The sequence below is a fragment of the Vollenhovia emeryi genome, unplaced genomic scaffold, assembly GCF_000949405.1.
Source record: "Vollenhovia emeryi isolate VEMERY1.0 unplaced genomic scaffold, V.emery_V1.0 DF939130.1, whole genome shotgun sequence".
Lineage (NCBI taxonomy): Eukaryota > Metazoa > Arthropoda > Insecta > Hymenoptera > Formicidae > Vollenhovia > Vollenhovia emeryi.
In genome coordinates, this window is record NW_011967236.1 from 2,828,702 (window position 1) to 2,853,848 (window position 25,147).

Genomic DNA, 25,147 nt, shown 5'->3' on the forward strand with positions numbered 1-25,147 from the left:
ATGTAAGTCTGCGAGTGGAGTCTCGTCGCCGTCGGCGAAGGACAATAAAACGTTTCAGTCCGGTTAAGTGAAAAGATATTGCGCGTTACGTATGCGGACGGTGTAAGCGCGAAAAGGCGAGAACGCGCGAGCGGTCGATGGCGTCTCGGTAAGATCGACGCGGCTCCGCAGACGCGGCCACCGATACCTTTGTTGCCCGCGGACGGCGTGTACGAACATAGGCGAGTGCATTTTCTCGTGCAAGCCGGGGCGACCATCGGCCCCGCGGGCGGAATGTCACGTCGTCGTCGGTCGCGCGGCCGCACGGCGACAAAGGCGGTTCCCATCTGGGACCGACGGCGCTTTGCACTTTTACGATTTTACGGCAACTCGGGATACGATCTCTCTCGAGAGATCCAGCGCCGTTGTGCTGAGCGAGTCGGTTAACGACGTCAATTTGGGTCGAGCGTCGTCGCGTTAATGCGACAAGCGTGTTAATCGGTCTGAAAAGTGGCGTCGCTAATCGCTCTCTGATGAATCTGGAAGTTTGATATACAGGACGGGTCCTTTAATGGCAACGGGACTTCAATATACGCCGGCGATTCTTCACGCGGTTTATTTTACGGCGCGGCGCAAATCGATCGGAAATATTCTAATTTATATCTCGACTTCTTTCACGCCGCGGAGAGGCTCTATTGAATACGGGCTTTAAGCGCGTATATACCTGTAGGAGCGTATTATTGAACCGTTGTTCCAGCAATTGATTGATACGTGACGCGGAAACTAATACACGAAGCTGCGGTATCGTGAAATGCACTCGCGAGAAGAAGCGTCGCCGTGCCGTCACGTCATGGTCACACGCGGAATGAAGCCGGCAGTACCTCCGATCGACTTTCACGTCAGCCGCGATTGACGTTTGATTTATTTCGAAATTTCGAGCAATACGAAAGGCACTCGTCATCTTGCCTGGGATTAAACTGATTAATGGCGGACCTTGCCCCTTTCTTATTTCCCGACTGCGTTTGAGACGAGGCAATTTACCGAGATAATTAAAGGGTAATGCTGAAAGTATCGTACGCAAACGACCGTATTTCCTAACGAGGGGCATTGAATAATAAAACGAAAACGGGAATAGACAATGCAGAGATGCGCACGCGAAAATAGCGGAACTGCTATTAAATACGATGAAATTTACAACGGGGCTATTAACAGACACGCGAATATGGTTACGCGATTACGTACATAATTGCGTTCTCGCGAATTAATAACGATAGGTCGTTAAACCTCTTGAATCGGGTTACCAGCCGATTGTCGTGACTAATATCGATTCCTCCAAGTACGCCCGCTCTGTATTTCCATTCGAGTTTAAAAGGGGTTGAAAATAGCGAAGAATATCGACTCTCGGGCCGGGTATCGATCGGATAAGACACGCGTCGAAGTGGAGGGCTGTTTAATACGTATAGCCCCGCGTTCTCTCCGAAACTTGCTCCAGATACGGATATAGGTCGGGTCACCTGCACCTACGCCATACAACGTCGAGGGTACCCCGGATAACTGCAGAGCGTGCGTATTGGTTTTAGCCGCGGTGCAGAACGCGCTTACACACGAGAAACCCTGTCGGCCGTTACGCGCCAATATCGAATTCATCATGCATCCAATTTGCATCTCAGTGTTGCCGCGCAGTGTTGGCGTACCGTTGGGCGCGGGGTGAAATATTTAAGAACGATTTGCGACTATAAATGCCATTTAATTCGCAATCAGCGCGATCCGTTTGCATTATCGCGTCGCGGGGCTGTGTCGCCCTCGCGCTCAGCGCGAGTATTTTCAGTGATCACTCGTAATGAGCGTAAAATAGCGGTGTCACTGTTAAATGTAACGCGATTGAACATGCAATTAATGCGCGAGCGTGGCCGAAGCCGCGAAATTTTACGCGTCTGTATGCGTGGCTCCGACGTACGCGCGATTACGCTCGATACTTTGCCGCGTAGACACGTTGGTTTGAAGTTTAGATCGAGTCGGCTGTACTCGTGCTTCAACAGACGCACATAAAAGAATCCCTAAATAAAAGGCCAGGTAGATTTAAGATACATCCTATACATTTGCATAACGGAAAATCAATAGCGGTTTGCCACATCATTGCCTGGTAACATTCGCTTTGAATGCGCTAATACGTATAAAGCGAAACGCTGTTCGCCTTATACATTTCTGATATATTCCGCATCGCGTTAAAGACCAACCGGGAATTTTCTGCCGTAGACAAATTTTCGTCTTCGAAAATTGCCGAGTGCGGAATTGGCTTCATTGCCGGCACAACTTGAATCTTCTGCCGTGTCCACGCGTTATTGTAATTGCGCTAATGACAATATTCTATTTCTTCCTTTGCTTGCTCCGTTTAGCTTAAGATTCTGTTCGTGGCGGAACAATTTATTATTATTTTTAATATAAATGCTCGCTAAAATTTTTTTAGAGCTACTTTTTGCCTCGGCAATTCATGTGTCGTTATTTCAGAGCACATTTGGTCATTGGTGATAACATTTGTTATTGCGTAAGAAGAAGATACAACAAGATGCTGGGAATTTTCATTTCGTGACACACGAAACAAGTGCGACAAGTACTTAGCCAAATTAGACGTGGAAACACTCACCCCCGGATTGCAGATTTTATATCTGGTGGTCCAAACTTTCCCCTTGCATGGTCTGCGCCTGCATCGACGCTGTTGCCGCGAGATTCCGCCACCGCACGTCCTGAAAGAGAGGAGAAATTTATCGGTTAATTAAGTATAATGACTTTTTTAAACGTGTTTCGACCGGATGTCTTTCCCCAGGCACGCTTATTCAATAAACTTTTCATAATCAAGGCGCGGTGAAATCGTCAAGAGTTTAATTGCATTTCACCACTGCGTGCCGTCGCGACGCAGTTAGTTAATTCAATTTACTACTTCACGCTAATTTCATGAGCGATCTTTATTCGCTGGAAATTGCGTTACCTCAACAAGTATAAGTTGGCCTCGCCCGGAAGCGCGAAATACATTCGCACATTTAAATAGAAGTGCCATTTATAATACGATTTGAGACGTTTTTGCCAATTATGATCATATATAAGTCAAAGTCCCCTGAGTAGCGTTAAATTTTCCAACTGAAGCCGAAATTTACGCGATTTTTTATAGATTTTACATCAACTGCAATTTTACTCGAGGCAAAGCTCGAGAAGACGATGCGCAGATACTTTTGAAATCATCTTACTCAGATTTTTTTTTGTAAGTGATACAAGATTTTCCGAGAGTTTCAAATGAAATTATAATTCGTAAAAGAAACGGTGAAGGAGTCGAGAAATTTTTCGAGAAACGTGACTCGGGAAATAAAAGAAGAGCAAAGCTAATGGAGAACAGTCGTTAAATATGGAGGAATGAGCGCAAACTAACCGAGCACCCTTAATATAACGGTACGCAAATAATATCAATGGTTACAAAGTAGTTTGTATTCTAGTCCTCTTTCTCTCTCTCTCTCTCTCTCTCTCTCTCTCTCTCTCTCTCTCTCTCTCTCTCTCTCTCTCTCTATCGATCTATCTATCTCTCTCTCTCTCTCAATTTCTAGCTATATGGATATGAATCTCTTGCTTGCGTTGAAATGAGCATCGCATTAGCAGACTATTTATATAGTAACCATCGTTATTAAATGGGCTGCCGATTGAATTGATCACGACTTGGCTCCAATTTTGGAGAAGTCGATATCGATTTATCGCATTATTCTACACGGATAGCAATTATCTGCTTTGAACAATAACCGACGCACAAACAATTAGTTAATTGGAATAATAATACGTAACGTACATTATACCTACAGATTAATCCCAATTACGAAGCTTTGTAATTACGTAAATAATATTGCGGATAGGTTCACTTTTTAGATGGCTATAAATAACGCGCAATGCGCTATAAGCCTATTCTCTATTATTGCCTAGCACCTACGGGCGATATTACCATTTGCAGCAAACAAAATCGTCGCGACGCAATCGGTCACTGTATCAATAATAATTATTATTATGTCACATTTTATTTGGCGCTGTCAGAAATCGTAATGGAGCTGAGAGAAGCTTAAAGGTACGTGCAGATGGTGTGGAAACATCAATAAGTAGAGCGCGGTAGATCACACAATAAGGTTTCCCGACCAAGTGCAGCTCGCAAGTTGTAAGTGCCATAAATTGCTACGTCTCCTAGTTCTGGCCACTTCTGTATAACTGAAAAACGAGCGGGGTGAGTCGAGAACAAACTTATTGCCGGTGGTGGCCGCCAAAATGAGTTCCGGGACGCTTAACATTCCGGTTGTGTTACCGGTAGGACTCAATATTAGAACCGCCGCGAAACAGGCGATGAAAAATCGCGGGATTGGATCATGCCTTGCATGCGGAGGAGGCGAGGCCACCGCCGAGATCGCCCTTTTGTCGTACGACTACCGAACAATATGTGTACGCCGGATGTGCCATTCCTCGTGTCGCGGAATCTCATCTGGAATACGGCGCCTTCATCGGGAAACAACAACTTTTCTCTCGCGTATGCGCGCGCATATTATTACAAAACGCGTTACCGCGAAGGAAATGCGGGGGGACGGAAGTTCTCGGGATGAAGATAATTTTCTTTCTCTCGGGGCGAAACATGAAATTAAAGCAAATGCGAGACACTCCTCGTCCTCAGCCGTAAAGAGACGGCAAGAATAATTTAAGGGCGTTCCGTGTAACAATAGTTAAAAGAAAATGTACCGGGGCGCGGGCAGCACTTAAGAAATTTATTAAATTAAACTAACTTTCACATAAATTCGCAATTAATGACTCACCGTGTACACGGCGACCACTTCGACCACGGTGACCATTCTCCCCAACCAGCGTTCTGAAACACAAAAGGATATAACATTAGACCTAAATTGTTGTACGTCGAGAATGTAGACAGAAGGGAGGAGCAAGTGAGCTGAGCGGCCGATATTAATTGTTGAACGATGAAATTATTTCGTGTGCTCATATCGTAGCAGCCTTCTCTCGCTCGTGTAAAACGTACGCCACGTCTCAATCATTAGCGCGCCCATTTTCGCGCGACCTCGATTATCTCGATTATCCCGATGCATATTTAAAGCGATTTTTCTTCATAACGACGTTTTGTCTACGAGACATTATTCCGCCGGCTTGACTCGTCTCCCGACGCACTATGCCATTGCCCCCTCCATTACACCCTCTGTCCTCTATTGTCAGACTTTTATTTCGCTCGTAAATGTGTCATCCGAGCCGACTACCAGCGGTAATCGGCGTCTGTAATGGCCTTCTCTCTGCAACGTAAAACGCGCTTCAGACTCCGCGACGCCTATGCGCATCGATCGCCTCATTCTGACCAGCGAAGTTCGCGAATAAGCCTGATAAAAATTTGACCGGCAACATCCACTCGGTCTCGGAATTCACGGCACGTTTTCGCGTCTGAACCAAGCAGATTTCAAAAATTCACTTTCGCCACGCGGCCTCGAGGGCCGTCGCGGCGAATTCGGGTTCCGGTGTTTTACGGTAAGCAATCGACGGTACGCGTGCGCTGATTTCGGCCGCTGTCTAAGAAATTATAGAGACGGATTGCGAAAATTTAATGAGGAGAGAGAGAGAGGCCTGATTTTACCAATATTATATATTTTATTCTACCGCTTTCAAGATAAATGTCTCGTGCCAGTGTACATTTAAAAAAATGTAAGGGTACGTTCATACGAAAATTTGTATTGTAGATTATTTTAAGAAATTACAAGTATAGGCTACCTACATCTTGCCTTGGACCCGCATTAGCCGTTTTCTATATGTTGCCTATATTTAGATTATATATAAAAACGAAAGTATTACTTGCACATTTTCAAAATAAATTGAGAGCATAAATAAAATATTCGGTTCTCTGGTGAAGAACGAACGGCTGTATATTAACATGTAAATGTGTTTAATTCACATTTCTCACGCTTTTTCCACGTTCGAGACAGCTAACGGTCCCCACGTGCGAGACGTCGTGAGCGAGCTAAAAATTTGCAAATTTATAGAGGACTATATCAAACCGCGGATCGTTAACGCTATTCCCTCTCTGAATAGCGCGCGATATGAGCGGGGATATTTCTTTCGATCGATTCCACCTCGATCCGCGCTCGTTCCTTACGTAAAGTCCCCGATAATGAGCCGTTGTATCGGCTTTTTACCGAGGAAAGGGATAACGATGGAGGGAACAATTAATCCTTTTTATCCGAGAGAACTCTACTTCCCGCTGCCCCTCCCTCCGCTCCTCCCTCCCCCGCACCCACGTCCTACCAGCCCTTGCTGCACTATCACACGCGGAAAGAACGAGAGAGCATTTCGATGTGTTACGTTAACGGTTGCCGGCACTTTTCATGAACTGCACCGTGAAATTTACTTCCACGGTGCTTCTTTCCGTTTCATCCGCTTGCCCTTCCTTCACTATCCCTTTCGTTGCGCTCACGTTCGCGTTTTTCAACGGAATGTTGGAAGAATGTGGAAAGCAGAAAACCAAAGTGACGGATAAGGCGAAAGGGCAGAATAACGATAAGAGAAAGAGAGAGAGAGAGAAAGAGAGAAAAAAAGCAACGTACGGCCGGCAGCCAGAAGGAAACGTGGGGATCGTTTTGGCGGAAAAAGACAGAAAGCTTTTAACGTGATTCCGCCGTCGCGCGGTTGTTTTATTCGGAATTCCGCACGATGAATAATGTCGGTGTGCCGAACGATCGTCGTAGGAAATTATTGACGCATCGATCTCGCGGGAGCCGGTTCGATGTAGCGCTGCCGCTCGCACGAATCACTTTCAAAATGCAGACTACCATCCGTTATCCCGTTTATCTCCGCGCGCCGGCTCGCAGACACGGCAATTTTCATCTGCGATCAAATGGTTGCGCTCCTACGAGTTGCGCCAAACCAACGACGATCTCGTACAAGTTATTCTACAGTATTTCCCTTCATAAAGAAGTTACGTTGTCAAACGAGATCGCCTCGCGATTACCCGAGTCGAAACTTTCGCCCTAGGTTGAACCTTTAATTCTATCATACAGTAGGACCTAAGACACTAAAAGAGGTCAAACTGCAAGTACAAAATTTACTCGTACTTAAAAACTTACAGTGCCGGAAATTTCTACTTTTGCCCATTTAGCATTAAAGTAGGTCCTTTTAAGTAGGAGCTAAAGTAAATTTTTAGAATTAAACATTCAAGGGAGGAGTAAAAAAATATAATGTCATCAAGGTAGGATATTGCTGGTCTATGCAGGTGTCAAAATAGTACCAAAATTTCGACTCGGGTATAAGCTTGTTAATCGCGTGAAGATAGTAGGCCCTAAAAAAATAGGTCGACTTCCGCGCAGCCACGTGCATTTAATGTCAGAACAATCGCCGGGGAGATAATAGAGGAAATAATGATGCAGGTGAAGCGACGACGAGAGAAACGAAAGGTGGGAGAATGAGAGGGGATTATGGGGAGTGACCGGATTAAAAGTATCGAAAATTTGCCAGAGTTGACGTGAACTTTCTGTGTGAGTGGAGAAAGATACCGAAACCGGTGTTGTCTCGCAAGGGGTGCCCGCAATGCGGTGTTCCGCCCGGCGCCGCTGCAGATCCGGTGTCATCGCTCGTTACGATGATACAACGGCGCGCCGATATATTTATTTTCCGCCATTCTGGTTTTTCCACCGGCGAATATCTGTAAACACCCAGATAGCATTCATGTCTAAGAGACGTCTTTAAGGCGGCATTAAGTTGTCTGTTAGACATGCACGTCTAAAAGGTGTCTTAAAGATATCCTTGTGACGTCTTTTAGACATGCATTGCTATCTGAGCATTAGACACTTTGAAAATTTTAGTTGCACCTCCGTGTAACACGTTCTGGTATTAAAGCGTCTAATTGTGCGAACTCTTGAGATGCACCGCATGGAAAGGATTATTCTTCTAAAAGACGTATTTCAGCAATGCAATCTTAAGTAACACAGCGCTAATAATAAACGAGCGCGGAATGCGCTCGATTTAAAATAATCATGGAACGGCAAGCCTTCGGAGAATGTGCTGCAGTCCGGTAAATATACTACGGGCTGCTTAAGATATTTTTGTTCTAAACTAACTTCCCCTTACTGAAGCTCGCTGGTGGAACTTTTCGAGAGCGGGAAATGAGAATAATAATGAACAACATAGTATACATATTTTGTTAAACGGCGCGTCAATTATTAGACGTCGTCGAGGAGTAATGAGTTCTAGGAGGACTGAATTTAAATGAGAATTTAAATGACCGCTTTCTGATTCGCATGTTCTCGCATCATCATCTGGAATTGCGATCTCCCGCAAATTGGCATCGCGAAGGGTAGGGGGAGCAGTGATAGCCCGATAGGCGATCTCTCATTCCGCAATGCGGGCTTTCGCCGTGCCCTATATAGGCACGGCACTGGCCCAGTCGCTGTACCACTCTAATTTGGCACTTTTATACTCCCCTGGGAGAGTTGATCGTCGGCAGGATAAATCTCGCCCAGAGACCAGGCTTTTATACACGGTCACGTCCACAAAGGACGTCCTTTCCATAATTCCATCGGTGCCGGTGGTGATTACAGACGCAGCGAAATATGTAAATTGAGCGTGAAAGCGAGCGATAGCCGCGAATGCGAAATGAATGCGACGATGAAAATGTTAATATCCATTGTACGATTCTTAAACGCGATGCGAAAAATACGAAAATACGAACGTAGGAAATAATAATAAATAAAATAGCAAATTCTAGCGGGATCATATCGAGCCAGATCCTCAGCCCGATCGTAAACGTTATTACGTAGTGTCGTTAGTAACTGTCGTTTTACAATTCACAGTCCCGATACCTGAAGTAACGAATCTCAACAGGAATTGTAAATACAGCGCGTCTCCTCAACGTCTTTTCGAGTTACATAAACATATTACGTCCGATTGCGTAATCGCATGTGTACGTATGTATATCGGGAGAAAACAGAAAAGGGAGGAAAATCGGACTGACGCGACGCGACGAAGGGGAAGAGCGTGAGAGAAAAAGAGATAGAGGAGGAGGGGAGGAGAGGAGAGCTGCGAGAGAGTAACAGGCTCACTATTCCCAATTCCCATCCAATCCAAAATCAATCTTAGTTCGTACTCTTAGACGAACTGGGAGTGAGATTCTAAAGGGATCGGTGAGAAGAGAGGATAAAGGGGGTGGGGGGCGGAGGGAGGGGGCGCGAGGGAGGTGGACCGATCACTTTTAAGCAGCGTTGTGCAAGTCTGCATTATTCAAACTCTATCGTCGAACTAGGCAACCCTGCGAGCACCCTCCAAGGAGCACCCTTCTGTCTTTCCCCAACGCCAACCCTTCGTTTCCGCACGTTTCACCTTCTCTGTCGGCGTTTCATCCATTACCGTCCCGGTGATCCGCGAAATGTTTCACCGTCGCGCCCAGGATTTTTTTCTGACCGCAGCGCGGTACCATTTTTTTCCCCCCAGCAGCCTACCTCGACGTCTCTCGGCGCGCCTATTTGTTCTATCTTTATTCAAACTTTGATTTCGACATGTACCTTCGATAGTCTACGCCTTGTGTTTCTTTTTAATCGATGCAATTTTGTGTAAAATAAAAAATAGCTCGTTCACGTATATTTTACCCTCAAGGGAAAATGAAGAGATAAAATAATGGAAAAATATCATGTTAAAAGTTTCATTAAAGTTTCATAAAATTCTGAAATAGAATTATTGAAAACTAAATCGGTACATAGTAACATAAAGTCAACTATTCAAAGTACATTACATTATTCAATATGACAAGAGGAAATACCAATATGTGCGCGTAGAAGATATGTTAAATTAAAAATAAAAAATTATTTTTGCTCAGATCTCAACTTTATCGGGGAAACATTAAATATAGCGTTGTACACTTTTATATAAAATGTAAAATAAACACACTATTTTAAGATCCAACAGATATTACGACATTATTGTCTCTAATAATAAGCTTTTTAATTTTTTCTATCCTCGTAGCTACTTAAAATTTTTCCTGTGCGCCGACTTCTCGTCGATTGTTTCTTCGACTGACTCATTTGCTTTCCCAGTCATTCCCCAATGGCATTTGATTTATGCCGCTGCCGAAGTCAATATCTACCGTCAATACTCGCAGAATCCCCGGTAAAAGGGAACGCTTTTCTCGTTTTCCCTTAAGGGCTCAAACGAGATATTCACGGATTTCGGTTTGGCGCACTTGATTTTCTCAAGGTACATCCTTCGATGTCGGTCACCTTTCATCGAGCGCCGCTCGCGCATCTGCAGTTTTCTCGGCGCGCGTTTCTACAGCTCTGCTGACGGAGCCTCTTGATTTTCTCAATTTCGGACGCTACGTAAACACCCCCGGAAACAACCGTAAACAGCCGTAAACTCCCGGGTGCGCTGCTCCACCGGTTTTCTAGCCCTCTCCTCCCTCCCACGTAATCCTCGCGTACCTGCGACCTAGTCTCTTAATTTCCCTCGCCCTGAGCGCAGTGCAAACAAGACCGCGCGTATAAACTCGCCCATACGCGCGTATGCAAGAGCGTCGCATAATGAATGCCTCGACGCCTTTCGTGCCCATCATTTTATATGAGGTGTTGAAGTGCATCGGGCTCGTTGCGTCTCCTGCGCGATGACGATGTATGACGGTCGCTCGTGACGTTGCTACGCTAGAGCGAGAGCATTTAAGCACGTACCCTTTTTTGACGCGTCTTTAAGACAGTTTAGCAGTCTAAGTTTGATTTATTGTTGCTATAAATTGACAAATTCCGTACTTTTCGTTCAGAATGTCTCGTAACAACGACAGAATATGTATGCAAATCCATTTTTATTATAAAACAGTATATGATTAATTACCTGGGTTGGGAATTAACTCGTTACTTATAACGAAGTTACAGTTACATTATTTTTTAATAACTCTAACTTAACTTCATTACTTTCTCTCCAACTGTAACTGTAACTTAACTCAGTTACATTTTCTTCGATAACTAATAACTAATTTAATAGTTACATTAATAGTTACTTTATACATTTTTTAAACCTCCACAGCTCGCATTAGGTCTTGCATTTGCACGTAAACGCTTTTATCGACACTTTATAATTCAAACGCAGATTTGATAGTTTTATTTTCACCGCAAGAAAGTAACTGCAAAGTAACGATTCGTTATCTTTTGAGTAACTGTAACTAGTTACATTTTTAGCGAAAAAGATGTAACTGTAACTAGATACTTTTATAAAGTAACTTTCCCAACCCTGGTAACTACATCGATTAATTAAGCGGTACGTTTTATAATAAAGAGGATACTATATCAGTCCATATACAAAGCCTTTAACATTATGAGACATAAAAAAAATATATAAGACATATATAATTTTGTTAAAGCATGTATTCCTCACAGCTCATGATCTTTCGATATTACGATTTAATGCAACTCGTATGTTAAAATAATTGATTTGAGAGAAGAAGTTGATCTGTACTTACTCATTCAATGCGCGAATGCAATATGAGCGAAAGGATTTACAAAATGAGATACTGTCAGTGACGTGACAGCGGATTAGATCGCAGATTTACTTATCGCTATATTATGCCGTGTGCACGACAGCCAGTGTCGTACTTGAAATACGTATATATAGCTTTTCGAGATAAACCGATTCGCGTGCGTACATCATCCGAAAGCTATTTCCAAAGCGAAATGTTTTGTGGCGGCAAATTATGATATATACGGGGCTGCCATCGGATTCCGTCGTTTATATGTTAACGTCGACGGGCGCGCGAGACGTCGCGGCCGAAAGGAAAGAGGAACGATATTAAAAGGGCCGCGTAATAGGCTTAGAAAGACTGATGTCTTAAGTGGGATAAGAAGCAACCCGTCGAAATAAATCTCGTGGAATTCTCCATTTCGGGGCTGGGCAAAAGTGCCCGTATCTCGGAGTGAGATGTTTCGCGGTATCAGCATAATATACTACGGCGGCGCTAATGAATCTCGACTTGCACAATAAACTGCAGCGTGAGATAGTAACTCGTCCTTTCGAAGAATAGCACATAGATACTTAAGAGAGATTTATTCACGGCGCGAATCTATCTGCGTTTCGCGAACGGGGAAACCGACGACTAGGAGGTAACTTCTGTAACAACGATGATCAATGTAACCGGCGTTGCTTATGTAGATAAAAAGAACGAAAGCTCCTTCGCGTGTATATTTGTGTATAATAGTATGTGCAATGAATTTCGCCGCAATAATTATGTAAATACAGCTCCAGTCATTTTGACCTACCGAAATTGTAAGAGGTAATTGTTTTATTAAATCCTATGTCATCGTATATTTTTTATTATAATATCAAGAAACGTTATTTTTATTGTTTCTACTATCTAAAAGTTAATCAGTGGATTATCACTGAAATCAGTGACTATTCACTGTTTTCAGTGATAATCCACTGATTGATTTTTAGAGAGTGCGATAAAATGTGCTATCAGAACTTATCAAGTCACTTTAAGCTTCTCCTCAATACGTAGAGAAAATTATTAAGCTCATATTCTATCCTGTTGTACGTTCCAATTCAATAAATTTCGTAAAAGATGATCTGACGCCAGTACATGATTAACCAATGTAGAAAAATTGCTAAACGACGCTAACTGGCAAATTCTAATTAAAGAAATTTATTGCAAAAAATATTACCTCAGTCAGGGATTGAACCTGGACTTTTTAATTAGAATTTACCAGTTAGCGTCGTTTAGCAATTTTTCTACACCAATAAATTTCATAAATACATATCACCGCAAGACTCGCAGGAGATTAGAATTTTGATTAATATTATCGACTAACCGCAGTACTCGTTGACAATATCGGCTGTCTTCTTTCTCGCGGGCAACAAGAGACAATTGGAGAACGCAGACGGGATGATCGGACTTTTAAGCAGATTCCTCACTTCTCGCCTGCATTATTCAATCGTCTCCCCATCGCCTTCGGCGGTGCTTTCGTTCCCGTCACGAGATTCCATTCTCGCGTGCAGGTGTCAATTTGTTTTCTCTCTCGTTCCCCCTACGCGCTTTCTCGCCCCGTTCCAGCCTTTCCTCTCCCCCCCCCCTCCCTCCACTCTTCCACGCCGCAACCGGATCCCCAAAACGCTCCTCTCGAATGCCGAGGGGGCGAAACATTAGACTCCCAAATTATCGAAAGCAACAACGGGGGACAGTTTCTCTCCGTCGCACGCCGCGTCGGTCGCCCTTCTCCGCCCACCACCTTTCTCACCCTTCGGGATCCAAACCCGCTACCTGCCAAAACCCCTACCCTCATTCTTAATGGAAGCCCCAGAACCACTTCAACCGAATCTCAGATACGCATCTTAGAGAGGTACCTTCGCGGCACGTCACCGAGCATTTCCAATAATCGTCTTCCCTCGTTGTTTTCAGAAAGATTTCGATTGGGAAAGGCATTCGTCAAATACCACGCCGGCGCTATGGTGCGATTATCTCTGTTGCTTGTCAACTTCGAGAAAACCGTAGCGCAGCTAAGAACATTTAGTGAGCTATCGATGTATTGCGGATTAATCTTGCCTCTTGTATTGCGTTAGTATTATTCGTTCCGAAGTCGATCGTATCGCGTGCAATTTCACTAAAAAATTTGTCAGAGAATCGCGTTTCTCCTTTCATTTGTAAAATATATTTTTTTTCGTGATTTGTATATTTTATATATATATATCTTTGTATTAGCTAATTAATATCTCTCGGCGTGTATCGACTCATCCCGAAGTCGATCATGACACGTGTGATTTCAGTAAAAAATTTGCCAGAGAATCGCGTTTCTCCTTTCATTTGTAAAATATAAAGTTTTTTCGTGATTTGTATATTTTACATATATCTTTGTCTCTCTGTAACAGCTAATTAATATCTCTCGGCGTGCATCGACTCGTCCCGAAGTCGATCATGTCACGTGTGATTTCAGTAAAAAATTTGCCAGAGAATCGCGTTTCTCCTTTCATTTGTAAAATATATATATTTTTCACGATTTGCGTATTTTATATATCCTTGTCTCTCTATATTAGCTAATTAAGACGCAGAATATATAGTAATGTGTTCTATAATTAATGTCTCTCGACGTGTATCGAGTGGGAGCACAGTCGCAAAGTTTAATGACTTTGGCGACAGCTTATACATACAGTTCTGTTCGAGATAGTCTCATGCAGACCACAAATATTCGTAAAACCGATAATATATATGGGAATGTACAGTGGGGCACCAAAGCGTTCGTTCCGCTTATGGGTGTACCCCACCGTGTAAACGCTTTCGCGAACCACCGTCGTACATCTAAAACAGAAGTGAGAATTCTCTCCTAAACATTAACGTCTCAACAGATTTACTGTCTTAGCATTCTGAAATTTATGGTCGGGCCGTAATTACATTAAATTAAACCCAAGGTGGCGACAGAAAAAAGATCAAGCCGACAACTCACGTCGCGGAATTCACGCGGAGTTCGGGACCTCGGGAGATCAGGATTTTTATCCCGCGGCGAAATAAATCGCGCGCAACGATTATCCGCGCGGGTAATTAATTAATCCGAGCGATTAAGGGAGTGTCGCTGTCATCTGTGGCACCCGTTACACGCAATTACGGAGGCATTGCACGGTGGGCGCCGCCGCCGCCGCTGCCGCCGCCGCCGCCGCCGCCGCGATGGTCCTCGATTGCGGACGAGATCGTCGGTCGTTCGACAACCGATAAAATCAGCATGTAACGACTATCGTGAGTCTAGCGTGCCGCGCGCGTTTCGCGTTTCGCCCCTCGCGAAATCATCCAGCGCCGGTGCGCCGTGCGTAAAATACAAATTTTTATTCGCCGTAACAGAACGCCACGGAACGCGGGTGGCTCGTTCGGGTGTACGTTAAATACAGAATGATTCCCCGGCGAATCGCTTTATGGGACGATAAAGCCGAGAGGGAGATCGTTGCGCTCGCGAGTCGGGGCTTCTAATATCCTCCGATAACGGGGCTGAGCGAGAGAGGTAGGAATTATTCCACATATTTATGATTATTCGCGGCCTCCCGCGTTTTTGTTCTGCCTGCGATGCCGGGCTCGGGTTTCATTAACTCTGTCACCCGATAATCTGCCGAGATTAAAGAATTAACAATGTTACGGGGGAGAAATCGTAAAAGTCAACGCGGCCGGGAAAATAACTTGGCCCGAGAGAAATTGAATTCAAGTAGAAAAACATCCGCCTTCGCGCTCGTAATTGCTGAGACACGCTGTGCGATATTCCAGAATTTAAATTTAATCGCTTTTTTCCTTAACTTTTTACGGCCATTTTAATTCTCGAGTGTAAAGTTCGTCCATTACATTCGCATCATACTTACGAGGCTCGTATACGTCACTAATTGGATCAGTAATGTCGATGTAATTGTTTAATGATAATTACCGCTTGCATAATCAATAACTACTTAATTCTGCAAGGTAGACAGGTATTTGGTCTGAGTAGGCTGTTTTATTTCAGATCAACTATTTCATTTTCGTACAAACTCTTTCGGAGATAAAAAGTTGAAATATAAATACAGCGAGATCAATCGAGTGCGAGAAAGTTAACGTTCGGCCTTTAACCTAATATTAATAATAAGAATATTCTTACATGTCGCCAGCAGTAATTAACAAGCTGATTTACGGCCTTTAACCTGATATTAATAATAGGAATATTCTCAAATGTCGCCAGCAGAAATTAACAAGCTGATTTACGATTGAAAAAATGCAGCTTCAATCCAAATTCAAATCACCTATGCAAAATCTAATCAAGTACGTATGTTTTCGCGTGTACTGTTCCACGTTAGCTATGCCGCGTGCAGTGGGGAAACTCGTATAACACCTCGGAATTAGTAGCACTTCAATTGCTGATACCCGTGATGCGGTAGCGAGGCTCTGCGCAAAACGCAATCACCGTTTCGATACATTTTCGCGTCGTTACCGCGGCTGTTAAAATGGCTAAGCGAGTTTCGCGGCGTGCCCGTGATAAATATCAAAACGTCTACCACGTTAGGTGAAAGCGCAGGTTTAATTTCCCGGAAATTCATTAGCGCGGCCCAAACGAAACATAATGAACTTTTCTATTCCCGCGTGTCCTAGATTCGTTCGCCCATGCATGGAGAGCCCGCTCGTAATATCGACAAAAAGAAAGGTATACGCGGATATAAGGCGAAATAATACGAAGCACTTATTCTCAAGTAGAATTTAAGCGGAGCAAAATGGCATCGTTGATACCTTACAAGTCCGCGAGGGTCGAATCAATTACGGTACCTCGTTATATTTACGCAGGCTAATACTTACGCGGATCAATGTTAACTTTGAGTTTTCAAACTAAGTAAGTGTATTTGTGCACAATTTTATGTTGAAATATATAAAGTAGCAGGATTGACTGGCAATAAGATTGTATTTTAACAAATTAATAAAATTCGTATGGCTCAAATGTGTTAAACACAAGTTTGAAGGAGTAAAGGACCAAGAGCCGTGACAGGGTGTTAGTGTCTAAATATTTTATTCTAAATTTATTGCGAAAAATATCACCTCAGCCAGGGTTTGAACCTGGACCTCCCTCTCGCTAGGCGGGCGTCTCAACCAATTCGACCACCGTGGCATATGGCAATACTCATCGCAATAAACGGCCTGATGTTGATTCCCGAATGCCACCTATTATATTTTAATATTAAAAACGCAAGTTTTATACTCTCTAAAAGTCAGGCAGTGGATTATCACTGAAAACAGTGAATAGTCACTGATTTACCAATGTTATAAGCACGCCACTGCGATTGTCACACTGAAAAAATTTCTGGTTGAATATGGACGAATCAGATAATTCCTTTAGGATTTACCAGAATTCCTTTAGGATTTACCAGAATTCCTGTAATCCTACAGAAATTCTGGTAAATCCTAAAGGAATTATCTGATTCGTCCATATTCAACCAGAAATTTTTTTCAGTGCAGTGACTATTCACTGTTTTTAGTGATAATCCACCGACTGATTCTTAAAGAGTGCGAAACTTGCATTTTTAATAAATAAAATATAATCTTATCGCGAATCGATCCTACTCGTACTACTTTTGAAAGTATTCAGAGTTTACGTCCCTTCGACGCTGTTCATAAACTTGATCCCTCTCTAATTACAAGCTTGTATCCAATCTAATATTCTACGCGAACGGCTAAATATTATTTTCGCGTGCCGTCGTAATTTTCGCATCAGGTGAAACGACGTTCGCTCGAAACGACGGAGCGGAAGAGAAAGGAAAATGGCAGAATGGCTAATTTAACTTGTCCATACCCGCGGACCCTCGCTCGCGGATGTGAGGAAAAAAAAACGGATTCCACTTCGAGTTAATTTGTGAACGAAGCTCGGGAATCGATACCGAGCTATGAAATCCGCGGTGGCGGCGACGGACCCGGGAGGGGTGCGTCGGGGCCGGAAATCGCGTCCGAAGCCATCGCCGGCGGCAACACGGAGGTTATTACACGTCAGTCACACCTCCCTCAAAATTGCAAAAGTTTTATAAGACACAACGATCCTCGCGCGATTACGTCCCGCGCGACTTATGGCCGGGGCTTTGTTATTGCGCAAGCCGACTCGCGAGCGGCTATATTGTTCCGTGCGAAACAAAGTACTCCGATTTCTAACCCGGTACGAACGACTGGGATACCGGCTCGCAATTATCCAGTTGATTGAGAAGAAGAAAATTGCGGGATGATTAGAAGCAACGGAAATTTAATTTCTCGTGGGGTCGCCTCGATAAATAGAGGCAAGTCCCCTATTACGAGATAGGATCCTAATACGGGATAGCGGGGTTACTGTTAAATTAATAGGCGTCATCGGTTGATTCCACCATGAATTTACTGCCCTTGGGGGAAAATGTGTTTAGTAATCTGTTTAGGAAAATTCATTGTTAGATTGTGTGATCGTTGCGAAAAAAGATTTACGACTGAATTTGGGTGTTGAAAACCTGCTATCTCATATTAGAAACCTATCTCGTGATAGAGGACTTTCCTCTAATTAAGGAACGGCGCGAAAGATAGATTGCTATTTCTCGTAAGTAAGCGTTATATCTTTGTAAGTGTTTGAAGTCACTTGTATAATTTGACACCACACGCGAGGATTAATGATGGCTCTTACAGCCTCAAAAATATTCATAATGCGTTCATCTAACGAGTTTACGTTCATTGTGCCTGAAAAATTGGGGCCCGTGCTAGGTGGAGCTCGTGTAGCATAAGATGAACTATTAAATAACATTTGCAATAAGTTAATAACTGCAAATTGGCGGGGTGCATAATGTATTCTATTGTAACGGAAGTGAGTTGTAATTTTATTTGAAGCACGGAAAGAGTTACCTTAGAGACTTGCCCCTTGTATCAAAATGTACATTCAGTATATTTTTCGTAAAAACAGTTTTTACTCTATGCGCGCCATTTCCTGCTGAAAGTAAAAAAAAATTTCATCGTATAATTTAATAGGTAGAAACTGGATGAAGTTCTCTCTCGCATCGCCTCTCTCTTTCTCTCTTTCAGAATTTCAACGAATAATTCCATTAAACAAGTCTCGACCATTTTGTTAACTTTAATCAAATATGTGCGTAAACGAAACGGAACTCGTTGCACGGCTGCCGAGTATTAACGGCAGCTCGGCAATAAACAATGTAATCCACATTAAAACATCTGCATGAATATTACAACGGTAGTAAATGCGGGAACACCCGTACGTGTAGATACAAAATCCTCTGTAAAGCACAGCGCTTTTGTTTGTCTAGTATCGCAATCAATTCTGCGTGAGAACAGATAATGGTATCGGTCTTCGATTAACGGATATTGGCTAGATTGCAAAGCGGGAAATATTTATTCAGACCTTAGACGGGACTCTCCCCCTCCGGTAAATACAAGGAAAACGGATATCGCAGTACGGATCGGAGCTGCGAGTGGCGTTAAATTAACAAATGCGTATCCAATTGATACGAGTATCTGGAGCGGAATTTCAATTATTCTGTCCACGACATAACCACCGTATGATTCACCAAATTATTAGATTGCGGGGCTGTAGCTCGCAATAGTCGCCGCCGCGGCGTCGAAATATCATTAACCGGTTGGACGTCACCAACGACAATTTTCCAAACTAATCCAACTAATCACGAGATATCGTCGCACATTACATCCGTTTAGACAGTGTTTAGGCACAATGTGGCTCACGAGTCTCTTATCTACAAAGATTTTTTAACAAGATATGGCGCGAAAGAGCAAACGTCAATATATCAAAATGCAAATATGCTTTGTCAAACGGTTAAAAACTTTTTCATACACTCTAAATAAGTATTTAAAATTTCACAGATTTTTATTGCCGCCGTATTCAAGATGTTTATTAGTGTGCAAAATTTCAATCATTTTATAAATCTTTAGTTTTACTTGGCGTTTGATATAGTACACGCGTAAAAGTGTTTCATTTTCTGAATAACTGAAATTTTATGCAGATTAAATGTCTTATTTTTAATAATGCTATAACAAACGTGTATTATGTTTTGCAAAAAGAACAGTATATGTTTGTCGAAATAATTGTGCCTGATAAGTCAAACATTTTTCTGTTTTAACGTTTATAATTCAAAGACTTACGATAAACTAATCTTTAGAGTGTATTCTTCCAATTTGTTTCCTTCGTCAACTTTCCTGTCTTAAATCGAAACGATTCTTAACCCTTTCGATAACTGGTGTTGTCAAATCTCATTCTTTCCATCCGTTGAGTTAAAAAGCCAATGTAGCGTGGACTAGTAACCTTTTGGTCTTGAAAAATGATTAAATTCAATTGACTAGGATCTGCCCGAGGCGACAGACGGGACGCGAAACGCTCGTGCATTCGCGCAGTTGCAATCGGAACAACGCGACGGTGCAACGGCTTTACGGGGCGATGACGGATAAAGCGGTAACCGGGCGAAAGTTCGCGCTGCGAGTTCGTCGGATGAGAATTATTCAAGGATTTTCCGGATAATGCAATAACGCGGACTGCACGCCACCTTGAGAAATTAGCGGCATGAATTATGAATGAGGCCAAGTTCTCGCCTGTTTATCTTCTTTAATGTCTCTTGGCATTACGTAGATACGTATGCCGGGCGATCTTGTCGCGTATCTTGCGACAGGAACGCCTCGGTGTCACTCGAAGATCGTGATTCGACATAAGTTTCGGTATGCACTTTAATCGTTACGCGCTCTCTAAAAGTCAATTGGTGACTATTCGCTGTTTTCAGTGATAATCCACTGATTGACTTTTAGAGAGCGTGTCTTCTATCGCCTTTAATAGCCAGGGAAAAATATTATTTAAACCGAGAGACATTTTTAATTGATATAAAAAATGTTATGTAATTGATTCCATTCCGTCTGACTCTTCACACATTTGTCAAGAGTTGAAGTGGACAAAACAGTCCATACTTTCAGATCAGTACTTACATCCGGTTAATACGCCAGGCTTCTTGCAGATTTCCTTCCGCGATAGACAACAAGCTCGTATATTCCTACATGAATATTTCATGCTTCATCGAGCAGCATTTTACGGATATACGCTGCACATTCGTGCCTTACGCGATCCGCTCGAAACGTCATTAGTATCAGTTACAGTAAGCCCGTGCCTTCTCGAGTTCGTCTCAAACGTGCGTTGTTAAGTACAATCGTTTCGGGGGACGGTCCGTTTAAGTCGCGCCGTAACGTGTGTAACCATGACGGAATACGTTCGAAACCGAGCACCCGTTAAATGCAATTAGGCTGTTAAAGCATAGTACACTCGCGAGTGCTCCGTCGACAGTTTTCTACCCCTCTTCATACTTGGCGAGTACCACTAGAAGGGCATGAGCGGCGACGTTCTCTGCCATAGCACGAAGAAGGAGATTCGGATGCTCATTGTAACGGCACGCACGGCCAAGCATTAAAGCGATCGCCCCGCGTTACGAAGCCCTACGTTGCTGCTTTTCCGCCGTCAAGCAGTATACATTTTGTGTCATAATATACATACATTTTACATAAATAGTTTTGTAACTGCATTCACTCAGTTTTTGGTTCGCGGAAAAAAAATATATATAAATATCTGTTGCAACAATTTGAATATTGTTTTAAGATAAAAATCAATTGTATCATTTCACTGCCCCTTGTCTCGCAGCGATGTATTATTAGTGTAAATAAATGACAGAATTATTGCGAGGAAGACTTTATGATTTGATGGAAATATTACGAGGACTTTATGGAATATCGGGATCGTTAAATCTCATAAAACGCCGGCCAGAAAATTTGCTAAAAATCTATGATTAAATTTGCACGGGGGAAATTGATTGATTTGATAGCAGCGAACTATTTATATCTGTTCAAAAGTGAATCACAAATATGAGAGAGTAACTTTGGGGCAATCCACAATATGGCGCTAAAAATCATTTATCAGCAGTCAATTACACGTTGTTTAATGGCGGTGCTGTTCTACGATAATCGAGCAGACCGTATTAATTGTTAATATGCCCGAGAAAATTTAATCAGCGGTGGGCGTCAATTATCGGCCCAGTGATTCCTGGTGCATTCTCAAATGAGCTTCTTGTGATAGAATGCGCATGATTATTATAGTTCGAGATTACTCGGTTGATGTTCACGTATTTTTTTTTTTTTACGTAAAAATATCTTGACAGTGTACAAAAGCATCAAACGTGAATAAAATTAGCTGCACATTAAAAGACAAGTAAAAATAACGCGCATGCATGCGTGCATGCATGTTCATATTCGTGATATAGTTTGCTCTCCATTTTAAAACTAGATATAATAGATATACAAATTTTTATTTTAAATTAAAGTGAGTTTTTTTTCAACCAATTACTCGTACAAAATTGTCTATCTTGGAAACTGGCTACAAATTTATCAGTTGCAATCTATTTTCAATTTACAATTTTTAATCACCCGCGAGAATAAAGCTGTGTAGAAATATACCCTTTTCGATTAATTTTTTATTTCAACGCGTGTTCTATGAAAGATTTCTCGATTCGGATCGCATATGCGTCCTCGGGACTGTTGCATTTCAAGCTGCGCGTAAAGGGGAATTCCGTAGGTCAACGGCTCGTATGTGCGGGCAAGCACGTTCCGCAGGTTATCCCGCCGCATTTTCTTATAAAAGCCCGACTATACTCCTTAGAAGATAAAGGGTTGGCACGGGTTTCGGGTACAGACTGAACGGCGTTGTCTACCGAGGGCACAATGAACTTCGTACGCCACGAGAGAAAATACTTCTTGGAAAGTCGCGGTTCACTACGGCCTGCGCAATACGAGCGCCGTTCTTTCGTTTTTTTTTATTTTCACATTCATCTAAACTAATCAGCAAATGGTCGAATCTCCGGAATTTTTATTTTCTGGATTTGGAATATGGAACCAATTCCACGTCCGTCGGTACTCGTGCGCGGATATAACAATTTAAATAACGGCGACCTAAATGAATTAACCAATCGGTCGCATAAATGTCTCTAATCGATGCCATTACCATCCCCGCGAGGTAATTCAGCTTTACTGGCACTCGCAATCTCGAAACTGAGTTTTGCGAAAATTGCACCGGGTGAGGGTGGGGTCTCTCTCTCTCTGTTGCTGTCAATTTTTTCGCGTTCGGCAAAACTTGCCGGGACACATGTCTCATCGGGTATTCGCGGGGTATTCGCGGAGAAACTCCTGAAAGCACACGATACGATATATTTGTCGAAAACAAACGATATTTCGATGCTGCCGCGACATCCTAATTCGCTTTTCAAATCCGCCTTATATCGCCGTATTCGCAAAGTTAGTTTTATGTTCGCTGCCGCAATGCAATCACCGGGAAACAGTGAGATATCCCCGTCGAAGTACATATATGTATCGCGCGCGCGCGCAATTTCCTGTACGGAATATGACCTTATTTTCCTTATCCGGTACAACTTGGGTTATCGTGAATATCTCACAAAAGTACGTTAACCGCCGAATATTTGATATTAATATCGAATGAACTTTTACGCGAGAAAATGGTAAAGTTGTATCTTGCTTCTGGATCACTGGGGCAATATTTGGACAGAAAATACAGAATTTCCCGCGGATAATAACCTTCGAGAATTTCGCTTAATGCCTTATCGTAAGATTTTATATTGTAGGAAACGGACTCTGTAATTAGGAACTGAAAAATTATAGTCTTATCAAAGCTTCTGAGGCTACACTCGTCCAATAACGAAAATACTCTTACAGAAATGTAATACTTGGGACCGAAATAAGAAGCTTGGTAATTCAATCATTAGAAATTACCGCAAGAAACGTATTGTGAAATATTTTGCACAAAAAGTCTGAACGTTTCGTTCAAAGTAATTACATAATCACGAAGTGCTCGTTATCATTATACCCGTCATTTACACGTAGTACTTCCGTCGAGGTGGCACTTTTATAACAGCCTACCCATAATCATTTATCTTAAGCTACTCAATTTCGCAAGGTGCAATGCACTTTGCTTGGAAAAAGCGATTCTCCTATAGATTCCTTTTCATTCAAACCAGCCATTAGTTTGTCCGATCATCCCTCAACTTTTCGTAACCGTATTGCACCTGTGTGAGAAAAAGAATCGCGCGCGCGAGTGTGTGTATGTGTGTGATAGAACAGAATCGAGATCGCCGTACGTGCGCGATCAGTGGCACTCAGCTTGTTTAGAGCACTTTGGAGCACTGTGCAAGAGCGCGAAACTGTTCGGGAGGTCGCGATAACGAGGAGCCTCTGGCAGTTTTGCAAGTTTTACACGCGACAGGCGGTTTCCGGTTGTCGGGAATAGAATGACGTCCGGGAGGAAGGCGACGGGTTTACACGTAGGAGCGTCTCAGGTACGGCGTCGCGGTGCCAGCGATCGTGCCATAAAACTGATCACATATTTTTCCGTCGAGCGCGCGCGACTGTATTTCACGGACTTGTACGGCATAGTCTCCCACCGGTGTGAATTATGGGCCGCGCGAAATTTCTCGGTTTAATCGTTCAGAGAGCTGCGTCCTGCGCGCCGCTAAAGCGTCGGGAACACGCGGGGGTAAAAGACTGTTTTACGAGAGCGTACTAATGAAGATTCCTCTGCTCGATATCTTTCGTAATGGCAAAGGAAAACTTTCCAAGCTTTAGACCCGCGTGTTTTAAATCAAGATCAGTCAATTGTGGTCTTCATACAAACAAGACGCAACGTAAGAAAACGTAACCGTTAACAAACTATCAAAATTTACACGATCTCCGCACTGACAGCCAAGCGAGAGAACCAATCGGCATCGCGGAAAAGCGTCAATTAAATTTCTTACATGCCTTAAAAGGGGATTCGACTACAATGCGGCTTTCAAGAAGGCTACCCCTTTCTGGTAAAATATCGATGTTTATTAAGAAATGAATTACTGCAGACTCCAGCCGGCGAGATGAGATTGTTAGATCCCGTATCAAGGAGTTTCTTCCCCGAAAGTTGTAATATAGTGCCGAAAGTATCGCGATATCATCTGCGATCCGCGGGCGGGAATTTTTCTCCGTAACAAGTCCGTTGGTGATAAAGTTACTCGAACGCAACCGTTCGAGTCTTCTCGCGCGGGAAAGCCCCGAAGAATCGTTGCGAGCGTAGCTCGCTCGAAAATCGCTCCGAACTTTAAAGTAACGTCGATTCGTACGTACGCCGTAAGTTGCGCAATGCGTAACGTAAGGGATGAAAGATATTTCTCTTTTACCTCGAGGCCCGCGACGAGATTCAGCGAGATACTTTCCCGCGCTTCGCGTTATCCTTCCCGGCTTTCCGGGGAGATTGCGATTACTCCGCAAGACAGCGGGAATTTACGAAGTGCGTCAGGCAATTTACATGTACTTTGCGGAGTTCCGCCAGACTCGCGCCGGCTACAGCCCGGCTCGTATACAGCGCGCGTATAATCGCGTGTAGAAGTGATTTAATGTCGGCAAACGGCGCGAGTGCATCCATGCAAGTGCGGCTCTAACGTCGCCTAAGCGTATCCACCGAATGGGCTGGATTCTGGCGGGTAAGGGGCCGTTATAGCTCGATACTACGAGCCACGCTGTTCCCGCCGCGCGTTACCGCGGTCGAGAAGTGCGCCAATAATGTTCTCTCTTCCACTCTCTCGGGCCACTTAAGAAAGGTAAAATCTTATTTCTTCC

At 43.2% G+C, this 25,147-nt stretch overlaps 1 protein-coding gene across 5 annotated transcripts in view; it reads right to left on the minus strand.

The window, feature by feature from the left end:
• Positions 1–25,147, minus strand: part of LOC105568359 (ADAMTS-like protein 3) — a 197,446-nt gene that overhangs the window by 61,628 nt on the left and 110,671 nt on the right. For all 5 annotated transcript variants that reach the window (XM_012023982.1, XM_012023980.1, XM_012023978.1 and 2 more), the window contains 2 exons: positions 4,809–4,861; positions 2,624–2,723 (listed from right to left, as the gene is read on the minus strand). In XM_012023982.1, the coding sequence (XP_011879372.1) occupies positions 2,624–2,723; positions 4,809–4,861 (153 nt within the window). The remainder of the gene's footprint in view (positions 1–2,623; positions 2,724–4,808; positions 4,862–25,147) is intronic.